The sequence below is a fragment of the Cnephaeus nilssonii genome (genome assembly GCF_951640355.1).
Source record: "Cnephaeus nilssonii genome assembly, chromosome: 15".
Classification (NCBI taxonomy): domain Eukaryota; kingdom Metazoa; phylum Chordata; class Mammalia; order Chiroptera; family Vespertilionidae; genus Cnephaeus; species Cnephaeus nilssonii.
In genome coordinates this window covers 56659587-56674092 of record NC_137086.1, presented here as the reverse complement: position 1 = coordinate 56674092, position 14506 = coordinate 56659587, and the positions used below count along the sequence as shown (strand labels likewise).

The 14506-nt window shown below is 47.1% G+C and overlaps 1 protein-coding gene across 1 annotated transcript in view; it reads left to right on the top strand.

Annotated features, from left to right (window-relative positions):
* Window positions 1-14506, top strand: part of TTL (tubulin tyrosine ligase) — a 28660-nt gene that overhangs the window by 1227 nt on the left and 12927 nt on the right. The window contains exons 2-4 of the mRNA XM_079792837.1: window positions 1707-1785; window positions 10704-10936; window positions 13191-13326. Of these exons, the coding sequence (XP_079648963.1) occupies window positions 1707-1785; window positions 10704-10936; window positions 13191-13326 (448 nt within the window). The remainder of the gene's footprint in view (window positions 1-1706; window positions 1786-10703; window positions 10937-13190; window positions 13327-14506) is intronic.

Sequence of the window (14506 nt, the reverse complement as noted above, 5' to 3'; positions counted from 1 at the left end):
TGCCAAAATCCCCTGCGGTGGGGGCCAAGTCATAGGCCAGAGACCCACTCAGAGACTGGAGAATGAAGAAAAGCCATCTCTGCTTTGGAGGGCAGCCAGGCAGAGCAGTATTCTGTGTCCAAGAGAGGAAACAGTTTCTAGAAATAGGTGTGGTCAGGGTGAGGAGGATGCAGGGACAGAGACTGGAACAGGCCTTCAGGACCCAGCTGGCTGTCTGAGCTCAGAGCCTTTGCATGGGACTGTGCAGTCTGTGGTTCGGGGAATGAAGGGTGTGGCCACACCGCCTTTACTGCCGTTTCTTTCTTTGGAAGGGACCATGAACCACTATTTTGTTTGTTTTGTCCCCACCTTCCCCCCACTTTTTAATGATTATACAAGTTTTTGACGCAGGGTAGGCTTGGTTCTAACCCCCAGACATCTTGGAATATGGGCAATTGCCTGGAGATCACCTTCTGTTAACTGTCTCCCCCAGAAGCCCCTGCACAGGGAAACCTTCCCTCAAAGGGGAAGAAACTCTGCTTACAGTCGGGAATGCTTATTTCCTCCTTGCTCCGTCCTCTTCCCCTCCTGCCCGACTTCCTTCCTGTCTGCAGTGCCTGACTGTCAAAGCTTAGCTGGGATCCTAGTGTTAAAAACACACCTGGCTCTGCCAGGGCTGAAGCAGGTAGATGGCATTGCTGTGGTGCTCAGGTCTAGGAAGGAGCAGAAACCACCCAGCGGGTCCACCAAGTCGGCAGGTGAGCAGGAAACGTCTGGCGTTTGTGGAAAAGGAAGCAAGCAGCATCCCACAACCAACATGGTTTTATGCCTTCACTGTAGGCATATTTTTCTTAAAGTGCACCACACAACCCCCGAGGAAAAATCAGGTAAAGGCTCAAGATGCCTGGGCCAAGGGGGGAAAGGGTAGGCAGCCCAGGAGTGATCCAGGGAGCTGGTGACAGCCAGGCAGCGCCAGAAACTGTGTTCAGTTGTCTACTGTTCTCAGAGCTATTATTCATACCTCTGGCAGCGTCAACTCAAACTCCCTTTCTTTGGTTTTACTTTTGTTTTTGTTGCTGGAAATTCAGTGCATTTGGTTAGGATTTTAAACTAAATCCAGGCTTTTGTTTTTATTTGTATCCTTTCTGCTCTAAATTGATGGAGGAGGGGACTTGCCATAAGACCTAGTGAAAATGTGTTTCCCTGTGGGATGATGCACAGAGGAAAGTCCTCAGGCTTCAGAGTTTGTGGATGTGGCCTTCCCACTGCCTCCCCTCGCCTTCTGGTGGCTTTCTTAGGAGCCCGCAGAGGCAGACGCGCTGGAGAGCAGGAGCGTCCATTCTGCTGCCTCCCCTGATGGCTATAGGGAAAAGGCTGGGAGGTCAGGAGTGTGACTCTGCTGACATCCTAACTCTACAGAGATAACTTATCAGTCAGTATATTAAGCCAGGAAGGGGATCTGGGAGAGGTGATATAGAAGGACAAACAGGCGGCAGTGGTCTCAGGCAGCTCTGGGATGTGGATATTATAATCTCCCCCACGGGGAGGCTGAGTGGGCCAGTGGGATGCTGAGGCAAGGGCCGTGCCGGGGCAGGGCAGCAGAATCGTTCCTGTCCAACCCCCAGTCCTGAAAGGGAGAAAGCGCCGGGCGTGACACAGCTGTTTCCTCTCCTGAGCCGGGTGGCCCCCCGGGCCTGGCCCCCTCTGAGCCTCCCTTTCCTCCACAGGTCACGAGCCTGGGCTGGTGCAGTTGGTGAACTACTACAGGGGGGCGGACAAACTGTGTCGCAAAGCTTCTTTAGTGAAGTAAGTGTTCCTTAAAACCTTGATTTTTTTTTTACATAAATGGTGTTCGCTTTCATCATGAAGCACTTAAGGAAGAAATGTGGGGTTATTTTTTAAGGGCAAAATACTTTTTACTTAAAAAGCCAACACATATCCGTTCTGGTGCTTCCTCTAAACTACTTGGATTGCAACCCAGAATCCTGCCATCTAGCACTTGACAGAATCTGTCTGTCTGTCTCTGAGTGAGGCTCCCAAAAGCAGCTCCTGGGATGGGTTTTATGGTGTAAGTGATGGATTGGGGATGTATTTTGTACTCCAGCATCGGTCAGCCATTGGCTATGGGGAGAAGTGGGGCATTTCTGGGCACAGCTGGTCCCTGGAGAAGGGGCGTGCACAAGACCTTGGCAGCGGCTCATGGGAGCCAGGGTCCCCTTAGAAAGGACACCTGGAGGGCAGAACTGCATCTGCTGCACTGCCCCTCTCGGCGAGGTTGGGTGATGGCAGGTGTCATAAGAACAGTGTCCTAAGGTAGAGGAAGCGATATTATCCGCTGACCTTGTGATCTCAGCTTTCCCTCGGATTAGTTGAGGCAAATTTCCTCCTCCCTCTAAGTCCCACTATGTCCCTCATAGGTGGTTGTGAGGATGGATAAAGGTGATGCGTGTAAAATGTGGGGCACAGGGGTTCATAGGGAGCATGTGACTCTGTGCCTCAGTTGCCTTCTCTGTAAATTAGGGACAATAATAGGATCTGCCTCAGGATTGTTGTCAGGATTGAGTTAATTTATGTGGAAGCTTTGAATAATGCCCGCCTCAGAGTTCCCGCTGTATAAATGAAAGGTTATTGTTATTGCTGTTGTGGTGGTCATCACTGCGGATGTTACCATTTCAGTAGGGAAGGTGGCTATGGCCTCTCAAATCAGGGCTGCTGTGGCAGGTCTCCATTGTCCTTCCCATGGCGCCGAGTGAACATGTGTGCGTAGCCAAACAAGTCGCTCACGTGGATGACACTGCACCTGCTCTTTCCCCACTCATTCTTTCTAGACTCTAGACATTTAAAGGTACAGTCTTCACAGGAATATGCCCCTCTTTTTGTTCAGACTCACTGGCCCCAGTGACTTAGTATCCATTTCTCTCGGTGAGGGGGTTTGCTGGCTACTCCTAAGGGAGACACGCTTTCTGAAGTCTTCTGATATATTTATCTTACCTAATAATAGACAAACATGCTAATTGACCATACCTTCGTGATGCCCACAGCCAATCAGGAGTGAGTAACCAACAAAGATGGCGGTTAATTTGCATACACGCCACCAAGCATCCCGCCCCGTCCCCGGCCGCTCTAGGCCTCTGAGCAGTGTAGGAAGGTAGAAAGGCAGCTCCGGACCAGAGCGAAAGCGGTGCCGGCAGCCAGGGAGAGGAAGGCCCATTCTGGCACGAATCTTCGTGCATCGGGCTTCTAGTATATATATAATTATTGATTTCAGAGAGGAAGAGAGAGAGAGAGAGATAGAAACATCAGTGATGTGAATCATTGATAGACTGCCTCCTGCATGCCCTCTACTGGGAATCGAGCCTGCAACCCGGGCATGTCCACTTGATCGGAATCGAACCCAGGACCCTTCAGTCCACAGGCCAATGCTCTATCCACTGAGCCAAACCAGCTAGGGCTGAAGTCTTCTGATTACACATTTATTACATGTTAGATGCAAAAGATTCTTTAACTAGAACTAGAAGTGAGACATGATTGTCCAGATTATTCATTTAGAAATTTTTTTTTTTTTTAATTTCTTTATTGATTAAGGTGTCACATATTTGTCCTCATCCCCCCATTCCCATCCCACATCCCTCCCCATGGATGCCCCAACCTCCTGTTGGACTTAACCATTGGTTAGGCTCTTATGCATGCACACAAGACCTTTGGTTGATCTCTCCCCCCTCCCCCCACCCTCCCCTATCCTCCCTCTGAGGCCCGATAGTCCGATCGATGTCTCCTTGTTTCTGGTTCTGTTCTTGTTCATCAGTCCATGTTGTTCATCATTTCCCCTAGATGAGCAAAATCATGTGTCACTAGAGATGTACTTATAAGAATTGAATGTGCGACGAGCAATAATAGTTATGCTGACAGGCAAATGAATCAGTCAGTAGTGAGTTTCTTTCTGGACCAACAGTTCTTTTGAGACCCAATATCAATGTCCACCAGTTCCTTATGAGTATATGTTGGCACTGACCCCTCAGGTCTGGATGGTGGACAAATGGTGGTATTGCAGGTTCGACTCCCTCTGGTTTGGTCTCGGCCGGACCCGGGGCCAGGCTCACCCGGATCCAGGGGCCCACTGCCTCACCCGGATCCGGGGCCAGGCTCTCCCGGATCCAGGGGCCCGCGGCCTCACCCGGACCCGGGGCCAGGCTCACCCGGATCCAGGGGCCCGCGGCCTCACCCGGACCCGGGGCCAGGCTCACCCGGATCCAGGGGTCCACGACCCGGGGCCAGGCTCACCCGGATCCACGGGCCCACAGCCTCACCCGGACCCGGGGTCAGGCTCACCCGTATCCGGGGGCCCACGGCCTCACCCGGACCCGGGGCCAGGCTCTCCCGGATCCAGGGGCCCACGGCCTCACCCGGACCCGGGGCCAGGCTCACCCGGATCCAGGGGCCCAGGGCCTCACCCGGACCCGGGGCCAGGCTCACCCGGATCCAGGGGCCCACGGCCTCACCCGGACCCGGGGCCAGGCTCACCCGGTTCCAGGGGCCCAGGGCCTCACCCGGACCCGGGGCCAGGCTCACCCGGATCCTGGGGCCCACGGCCTCACCCGGACCCGGGGCCAGGCTCACCCGGATCCAGGGGCCCAGGGCCTCACCCGGACCCGGGGCCAGGCTCACCCGGATCCAGGGGCCCGCGGCCCCACCCGGACCCGGGGCCAGGCTCACCCGGATCCAGGGGCCCGCGGCCTCACCCGGACCCGGGGCCAGGCTCACCCGGATCCTGGGGCCCACGGCCTCACCCGGACCCGTGGCCAGGCTCACCCGGATCCAGGGGCCCAGGGCCTCACCCGGACCCGGGGCCAGGCTCACCCGGATCCAGGGGCCCAGGGCCTCACCCGGACCCGGGGCCAGGCTCACCCGGATCCAGGGGCCCACGGCCTCACCCGGACCCGGGGCCAGGCTCACCCGGATCCAGGGGCCCAGGGCCTCACCCGGACCCGGGGCCAGGCTCACCCGGATCCAGGGGCCCACGGCCTCACCCGGACCCGGGGCCAGGCTCACCCGGTTCCAGGGGCCCAGGGCCTCACCCGGACCCGGGGCCAGGCTCACCCGGATCCTGGGGCCCACGGCCTCACCCGGACCCGGGGCCAGGCTCACCCGGATCCAGGGGCCCAGGGCCTCACCCGGACCCGGGGCCAGGCTCACCCGGATCCAGGGGCCCACGGCCCCACCCGGACCCGGGGCCAGGCTCACCCGGATCCAGGGGCCCGCGGCCTCACCCGGACCCGGGGCCAGGCTCACCCAGATCCTGGGGCCCACGGCCTCACCCGGACCCGGGGCCAGGCTCACCCGGATCCAGGGGCCCAGGGCCTCACCCGGACCCGTCATTTAGAAATTAATATAAAATGTTTATTTAATATTTTCTCTACTATAATTTTTTCCTATAAAGATAAAGGTAGAATTTTGCTTTTATGGGTGAGAACAGAGGATGCTGTAGGAAACTATTCTGAGTATTTGCATGTTCAGCAACTACTATACTGAGGTGGAGTGCGAAGTACAGGACTACATGACCAGGTCTGAGTAGTTGTCTGTTCTCGGGGACCTTGGACAGCGCCAGGCTGACTCCCAGTGGCCATCTGTAAAGTGGGGCTGATGGTGATCACACCTGCTCTTTGCCCCTCGGTGGCATGCGACGTCTTGACTTATGTAGACTGGGGTTGTCCTCATCTTCACACGTGCCCTTTATTCTCTCGGGTATCCTGAGAGGGAGGGTAGTCATTCCAGGGGGTGATGGTTCCCTTTATCATTTTGTCTCTTTCCCATAATTTTGCATGGCTCAAAAGGGCTCGGAGAGTTTAAAAAAAAAAAAAGGCATCTTAGATGGCAGCTCACAGAGGACAGCTGGATTGTGCAGGGCCGTCGCAGCTGAGCCAGGATGATGCCAGCCTGTACCCAGAGGACCAGGGACAGTGCCACTGGGCAGCCCCCAGAGGGTTTCTACTAGGATCTTACCCTGGCCCTGGACTGCAGGCACCTTGCCGCATCACAGGGAGTGTCAGAGATTCATCGCGGCCCAAGGCCACAGACTCAGAGCCCTGAAGGGCTTTTCTTCTGCCTCAGGTTGCTCTCTTTTCCTCTTGTGAGTATTTCTCCCCTGGAGATGTAAATAAGCCTCCAGGCATGATTTCCTTCCAAACGGGCTTATGAGGAAATGGGACAAATCAAAGAACTTCCTGCAGAAACTGGTCTTGGTTTCGTTTAGGAAATGAAGGTGATCCTGAGGGCCAGCGCTGTCCAACAGAAATAGAATGCTAGCCACATGTGACTTTAAATTTCCTAGTAGCCACATTAAAACTAGTACAAAGAAACAGGTGCTGTTTATCTTAATCATATATTTTATTTAATCAAATAATCCAAAATTTCATTCTGACATGTAATTAATATTTGAAAAATGAGTGATATATTTCAGGTTTTGTTTTTATACGGAGTCTTCAAAATCTGGTGTGTATTTTACATTTCCAGCACATCTTAATTCAGGCACTAAATTTTTATTGCAATCCCCTTGTTCTGTATTTAGATTACATAAAAATTTATGCTTAAAAAAAGATTTATATACCCAATTTGCTCCCACATATGTAAAAAATTTTCAATAACTGAATCAGATACCAAGTAAACATTTTTCTTTAATAATCACATGCACAATAACAAAACAGGGTGATTTTATTAGAAGAATTAACTTAGGTTTAAAGCAAAGGTATAACATTTTCAAAACTATGTCCAAGTCAAATAAATTCACCAACTCTTGTGTTAACTCAGTAGTATCCTATCAAATTGAAAAGAGTATTGAATAAATCTAAAAGAACTCTAAATTTATTAACTTCAACCAATTGTTACCTAAGTAAATTAACTTCAAAATTTACCTTAGTTTTTGCAGCTACTTTGCTGTCTGTTACAGTTAAAATCTTCTGCATATTAAGGCATGTTATAAAAATATGTAAAACCATTATTTTTGACTTGTATTGTAAAATTCCAACATAAATTCTCATACCTATCTGGTTGGGTCATAAATAAAGTTTTCTTTTCCCTTCTGAACTTTAAAATTAGCTTGTTTGTAGCTGTGTGAGAATCACACTGCCATTTTTTAACCTTTGGTTATTGGGTGAAATAATGAATTATTGAAAATAAATATTTAGCCCTAGCCGGTTTGGCTCAGTGGATAGAGCATTGGCCTGCAGACTGAAGGGTCCCGGGTTCGATTCCAGTCAAGGGCACATGCCTGGGTTGCAGGCTTGATCCCCAGTAGGAGGCATGCAGGAGGCAAGCAGTCAATGATTCTCTCTCATCATTGATGTTTTTCTCTCTCTCCCTCTCCCCCTTCCTCTCTGAAATCAATAAAAATATATTTTTAAAAAATGTTTTAGTAAGCATTCCTTTTATTTCAAGAAATTCCTTTTATTTAGTGTTTTAACTGTGCACTAAGACTTTACAAAACTCTTCCCTCTGACCGTCCCTGGCAAAGAACACAGCACCATTAAACACTGCCTTCTGTTTCTTGCAACAGGTCTGTACTGGTGAGTCACGGTAGTGTGAGAAGCACATACTGAACCAGTGTAAGGGCTGTACCCCTGATACTTTCCATGGAGTGGGCTTCAGAAAACAGTGCAGATGTTCCCAACATGTATCAGACAGTAGAATGCAGTAATAAAGGAAATTCAGTCTTAAAATCCCAGTAAATCCAAATTTTAACTCAAGCCAGCTGGAGCACTGTCTGTCGTGACAGACACTGATTTTTCGCTTGTAGGTGGAACTCATCTTTGACAGATGTAAATGATTAAAAATGAGCTACACGGCGAGCTTGATATTTTTAGGCTTCAGTTTGACAAATTTTTTTCCATATATTTGTAAATCCTTTGAGGAAACAGACCCACAGTGGTAATTGGGCAGTCGCTTATGTCACACCGCTTATTGAAAGCTAAAAATATATGTATATTTTTTAATTTTCAAGTTTTGAATCAATCTTTATTGTTAAAAATGTTTTATACTCTGTGGGCAGTTACTTAACTGGCTTAACTAAAGATTGTTCACTTTCTGTAAAATATGTTGTTTAGTCTTATTTCAAAATAATTTCTATTACCACATTTTTATCTGAAGTGCTTTTCCTTTTTGTGTAGAATCCAAGTCATTTTATAGCTGACCGAAGTTATAAGCACAGATTCTGTTAAACATTTGTTTGCATTATTTTGTTGAATATTTAATTTTAATTTCAGCCACTAATTTCATTGATTCTTTTTTGACTGTTCAGAGGAAGATCAACTTCATTATGTATTTGCTAAAAATGTCTCATGTACAAAAATGTCTCTGCTACAACAAATTGCAATTGTCATTCATTGTAAAATTTGTGTCATACCTTCTGCTCTTTCCTTCCCCACCTTCCCCCCGCTTACTGTTCTGGTTGTAGTTCTAGCTTCTGTGTCCCTATTCAGTTCTGTTGCATCTATAGTTTAACTTCATTTTAAATTTTAAAATTGTCCGTATTTATTTTTTTAACTAGACAAATGTTACATTTTACTTTAGTTACCAATTATGATTTATCTAGCTATCACTGTAATGCATGCTGTCTGCATAATAAACACATCACAATGTTTCATTATTGCATGGGGAAAGCCCACATGGACTGAGTCAGCCCATTGTCCCTGAGTGGAACAGTGATGTGTTTATGGTGATGTGGCAGTGCGCCTGGCGTGCACACCACGATACAGCACGTCAGGCCCTGCAGTGGTTAAAGTGAAATGTCCTCCTGCCACAACAATGAAGTTGTGCTTAATGGACAAATATTTTACAGTGCTTTGGTTTTTAAATTACAACTAAGCTAAGTTTAAAATTCAGTTCCTCTGAGCATTTGAAATGTGTCACACTGGCCAAAACCGGTTTGGCTCAGTGGATAGAGCGTTGGCCTGTGGACTGAAAGGTCCCAGGTTCGATTCCGGTTAAGGGCATGTTCATTGGTTGCGGGCATATCCCCGGTAGGGGGTGTGCAGGAGGCAGCTGGTCGATGTTTCTCTCTCATCAATGTTTCTAGCTTTCTATCCCTCTCCCTTCCTCTCTGTAAAAAATCAATAAAATATATTAAAAAAAAAAAAGAAATGTGTCACACTGGCCATATTTCTAGTGTTCAGAAGCCACATATGGCTAGTGGCCACCCTATTGGACAGTGCAGAGAGAGTTGAACATTCAGTGAATTAGAACTGTATTTGCTCCTTTAAGTTTGAGTAGCACAAATCCTGCTGTCTTTAAAATAACTTTATTTTAAATCTCAATTTTAAATTTTCTTTCATTATTTCTGCCATTTGCGCATAGACTGGATTTTGCAGGTGAATTTTAACAGAAGCTTAATATTCGCAGTTCTATAGAAGATGAGCCCAGCTTAGGGAAGGCCCATGATTGGTTCTTGGCTGGCTCTGATCCCTGGGGAGGGAGGACCATGCAGAGTTAGGACTGTACTTGCATCGTGCCTGTGTCTTACGACCTGAGTGATGCTGGGAAATGTACTCACTTTTGTGTGGCCCAGTGTCTGATCTATGAACTGAGATGCTGGTGCCTCCCCGTCAAGGGACCAGCTGGAGAGTAGATGTGGTGGGAAGCCCTTTGCAAACCCTACTGTTTATTAAGTGCCTCGCCCAGAGTCTGACTTTATCTTCTGTTGTGTCATGTTATTTGGGGGCAGGAGGTATGTGTAGTTATGACCACTGGCATCTAGTGTCCCGTTAGAAAGATTCCTCTTTTAGTCTGTCTTGAAGCCAGGAAAGTGTTGGCTCAGAATTATTTCAAGTTAAGTTTCCTTGGAGATCAAGGAAATATATATATTAGAAGCCCAGTACACAAAATTCATGCACTGGGGTGGGCGGGGGGGCCCCTCAGCCCAGCCTGCACCCTCTCGCAGTCCGGTACCCCAGGGGATTGGGCCTAAGCTGCAGTCAGACATCCCTCTCATAGTCCATGGCTCACACAGTCCAGGACCCCTCACTCCTTACTGTCCGCCTGCAGTGGAGGCAGAAGAGGCTCCCTCTACAGCCGCTGCACTCACCAGCCATAAGTCCGGCTTCTGGCAGAGCGGTGCTCCCCCTGTGGGAGCACACTGACCACCAAGGGGCAGCTCCTGCATTGAGCATCTGCCCCCTGGTGGTCAGTATGCATCATAGTGACCAGTAATTCCACCGGTTGTTCCACCGTTTGGTTGATTTGCATATTAGGGTTTTATTATATAGGATATATATATATTTTAGAGAGGAAGGGAGAGGGGAGAGAAATAGAAACATCAATGATGAGAGAGAGAATCATTGATTGGCTGCCTCCTGCATGCCCCCCACTGGGGATTGAGCCTGCAACCCCAGCATGTGCCCTTGACCAGAATCAAACACAGGACCCTTCAGTCCGCAGGCCAATGGTCTATCCATTGAGCCAAAACCCGTTAGGGTTAGAGATACATTTAAAAAGAGCCGAGGTTCTGGACATTGGGACCCTTTTGACCCAGCTGACACATGCCTTTAAGGTTGCATGGATAGCTTTGTGCGATCTGTAGTGCATTACAGATCGGTCCAGGGAGGGAAGAGCAAAGACTGGGATAAGGAGACCATCCCCTGGCCCCTGGTTACACGCTGCCTCCTTGACGAGCTCTGGAGGTAGCACTGGCTTTTCTGAAGAGAGTGACAGGTGATTGACCCTCTGTCATCTGCCAGGCTAATCAAGACAAGCCCAGAACTGGCTGAGTCCTGCTCATGGTTCCCTGAGTCCTATGTGATCTACCCCACTAATCTCAAGACCCCAGCTGCTCCCGCACAGAATGGAATCCACCCACCGATGCCTAGCTCGAGGACGGACGAAAGGGAATTCTTCCTGGCTTCTTATAACAAAAAGAAGGAAGATGGAGAGGGCAATGTTTGGATTGCAAAGTCATCCTCCGGTGCCAAAGGTGAGTTGGCATTGCTGTCCCTTAGGTTCCCAGTGCTTTGTGCAGTCGTACGATAGATGTTAATGATGTATTTAGATGAGTGACTCTTCTCATCTGAATCCTGGGGTTAGCTAGCACAGTTAGTTACATAGTCTTAAATATTAATCTACATGCTGGAGGCTTCTGCATGTACATCTTCATACATGTACTCTCCCGCCAGGTCTTTTCCTGTAAGCTCCGATCCAGTTGCACACTCTTGGGGCATTTGTCCCAGAGAAAAGAAAATATGTCCATGTAAAACCTGTGTGTGATTGTTCACAGAAGCTTTATTCATAATAGCCCCAAACTGGAAGTAACTCAGATTACTTCAAAAGGTGAAAGATTAAGCAAACTTTGGTGAATCGATCCCACAGGATACTACTCAGCAATAGAAGGGAATGAACTATTGCTAAAAACAGCAACTTGGTTGAACCTGCAGGGAATTATGCTGTGTGTGGAAAAAAAAAACACACCAATTCCTAAAGGTCACACAGTGTATAATTCTATTTATATAACATTTCTGGAGTGACAAAGCTATAGAAATGGAGGACAGATTAGTGCTTGTCTGGAGGGTGCGATGGGGAGGGAGGCAGTTGTGGTTTTAAAAGAGAAAATTGAGGGATCCATACAATAATGAAACTATTTAGAATGGACAAAGATACTTGCAAATCATGTCTCTTAAGAGGCGTCTGCATCCAGAATGTTTAAAGAACTTGCATAACGCAATAATAAAAAGACAACCCAATTAAGAAGTGAGCAAAGAATCTAAATAGAAATTTCTCCAAAGAAGGCATACAGATAAGACAGTCTATAAGAATATGAAAACATGCTTGACATTATTAAGCATTAGGAAAAATGCAACTCAAAACTACAATGAGATACCACTTTACACCCACTAAAATGGCTATAATTATGAAGACAGATGGACAGCAAGTGTTGGTAAGAATATGAAAAAATTGGAACTCTCATTTATTGGGGTAATGTAAAATGGTGCATCCATTTTGGGAAGCAGTTTGGTAGTTTCTAAAAAGTTAAAATTACTATATTATTCCACTCCTAGGTATATTCCCCAGAGAATTGAAAATACATGTCCACACAAAACTTCTATGCAGATTTTCCTAGTAATATTATTCATAAGAGCCAAACAACAGTAGAAATCAGATGTTTTTCGATTGGTGAATGAATGAGCAAAATGTGAATATATCCACACAATGGAATATTATTCTGTCATAGAGAGGAATGAAGCACTGCCACATACTACAACATGGATGAACCTTAAAAACATGATGCTCTGCCTGGGTTGTGGGCTCAATCCCCACTGGGGGGCCTGCGGGAGGCAGCCGATCAATGGTTCTCTCTCATCATTGATGTTTCAGTCTCTCTTTCCCTCTCCCTTCCTCTCTGAAATCAGCAAAAATATATTTAAAAAATAAAACATGATGCTCAATTTAAAAAGCCGTACACAAAAAGGCTACATACTGGATGATTCCATTTATATGAAGCATCTAGAACAGGCAAATAAATCTATAGTAGATTAGTGTTTGTCAGGGGCTGGGGTGAGGAAGGAATGGAGAATGACTGCTAATGGATGTAGGGTTTTCAGGAGGTGATGAAAATGTTCTAAAATAAGGTTGTAGTGATAATTGCTGGAATATACTAAAAACCATTGAACTGTACTCTGTAAAAAGGTGGGTTTTATGGTATGTAAGTTATATCAGTGAAGTTGTTAAAAAGGATATTGTATCATTTATTTAATGTTGATGGACACTTCGAATGTAGCCAATTTTTTTCTGTTATGGAACTGCAGGGAATCCACTTGCCCTTTTGTTTCTATGCCCTAGCCTTCCTGGTGTTTCCATAAGATAGGGTATTGACGTGGTCACAGGCAGGACATCATCTCCATCACAGCAGGCAGTGATCCACGGGAGAGCGGCATTTACTTAGGGTGCTTGGACCTTTACAGTGTCTTTAGAAGTGAAACTTCATGGTTGCAGCTGGCCAAGACAGTGTTTACAACCCTGTATGGAGGAAAAGTTGAATGACCCTGGTGCTTTGGTGGGAGGAGGGGAGAGTGTGAGAGATTGGATGGGGGAAGGATGGAGAAAGAAGCGTGAGGAGGCTGACCAGAGCCTCCTGTCTGTGTTTTACTGCTGTCAGTGTTTCCTCCCTGGCTTTGCAGGGAGCGGTTCCTCTTGGGACGGACTGCACTAATTTTCGTTTTAATTTTATGGGTTAGGTGAAGGCATCCTCATCTCCTCGGACGCTGCCGAACTTCTGGATTTCATAGACAACCAGGGCCAGGTGCACGTGATCCAGAAATACCTCGAGCGCCCTCTGCTGCTGGAGCCGGGGCATCGCAAGTTCGACATTAGGTAATGCATCCATGTCTGAAGGAAATGCAGTGGTGAGTGAGGAGGCGGGTGAGGTGCAATGTGAGGAAGTGTTTGACTGTGTTTAATACGTTACCAACACTGAGCACAGCTGAATGAAACTGAGCTTCTGTATCTAATTCTCTATTTTTCCTACAATAATTTTCTTTCTAAAAAATGTTACTAAGATTATGTGGGGTTTTTTGTTTGTTCGTTTACTATTTTCTTTAATGAAAATGACTTGTGGATCCAAAGGGAAGGACATAAACATCTGGGCCTTGCACCTGGTGTGGTTCAATTGGCCCTCCCTTACACTGAAAGGTTGAGGGTTCAATTCCTGGTCAGGGCACATGCCTAGGTTGCAGGTTCCGTCCCTGGCTGGGACACATACAAGAGGCAATCAATTGATGTTTCCCTCTCACATTGATGTTTCTCTTTTTCTCTCTCTCTCTAAAATCAATAAACAGATTCCCAGGTGAGGATTAAAAAATAATACAGCCCTAGCTGGTTTGGCTCAGTGGATAGAGCGTCGGCCTGCGGACTGAAGGATCCCAGGTTCGATTCCGGTCAAGGGCATCTACCTTGGTTGTGGGCACATCCCCAGTGGGGGGTGTGCAGGAGGCAGCTGATAGATGTTTCTCTCTCATCGATGTTTCTAACTCTCTATTCCTCTCCCTTCCTCTCTGTAAAAGATCAATAAAATATATTTTTAAAAATAAATAATTAATAATAATAATACAAACATACATACACAAATGGGCCTTACAATGGGAGAGATATACAAGGAACTTGTAATTCAGACACAACAGATCATGTGACCTTGACAAATAATATTTCCTGACTTTATTTATGTCCTACCTTTTGAGGATTTCATGAACACATCTCAGGTTTGTGGACTTTATTTTCTGAGCAAAGAGCCTGGCAAGAAGAGGTGAGAGGCTTTCTAAAGCGGCATGACCCTCAGCCCCGCCTGCTTTTGGCCTTGTTGTTGGCTCTTCAGAAAGGACTTGGTCTCAGCTGCCTTTATGTCAGGTCAGATTTAGGATGGACAATCTTCCTCTTAAAATTATTTAAAATTACCAAACATGGCAAATGGAGGTTTCACAGATCAACCTTTAAAGCAAACCCATCCAATCTCTTCAAAATGCTGGCTCTTGAATGGACCAGAGTCCCCTTGTCATTG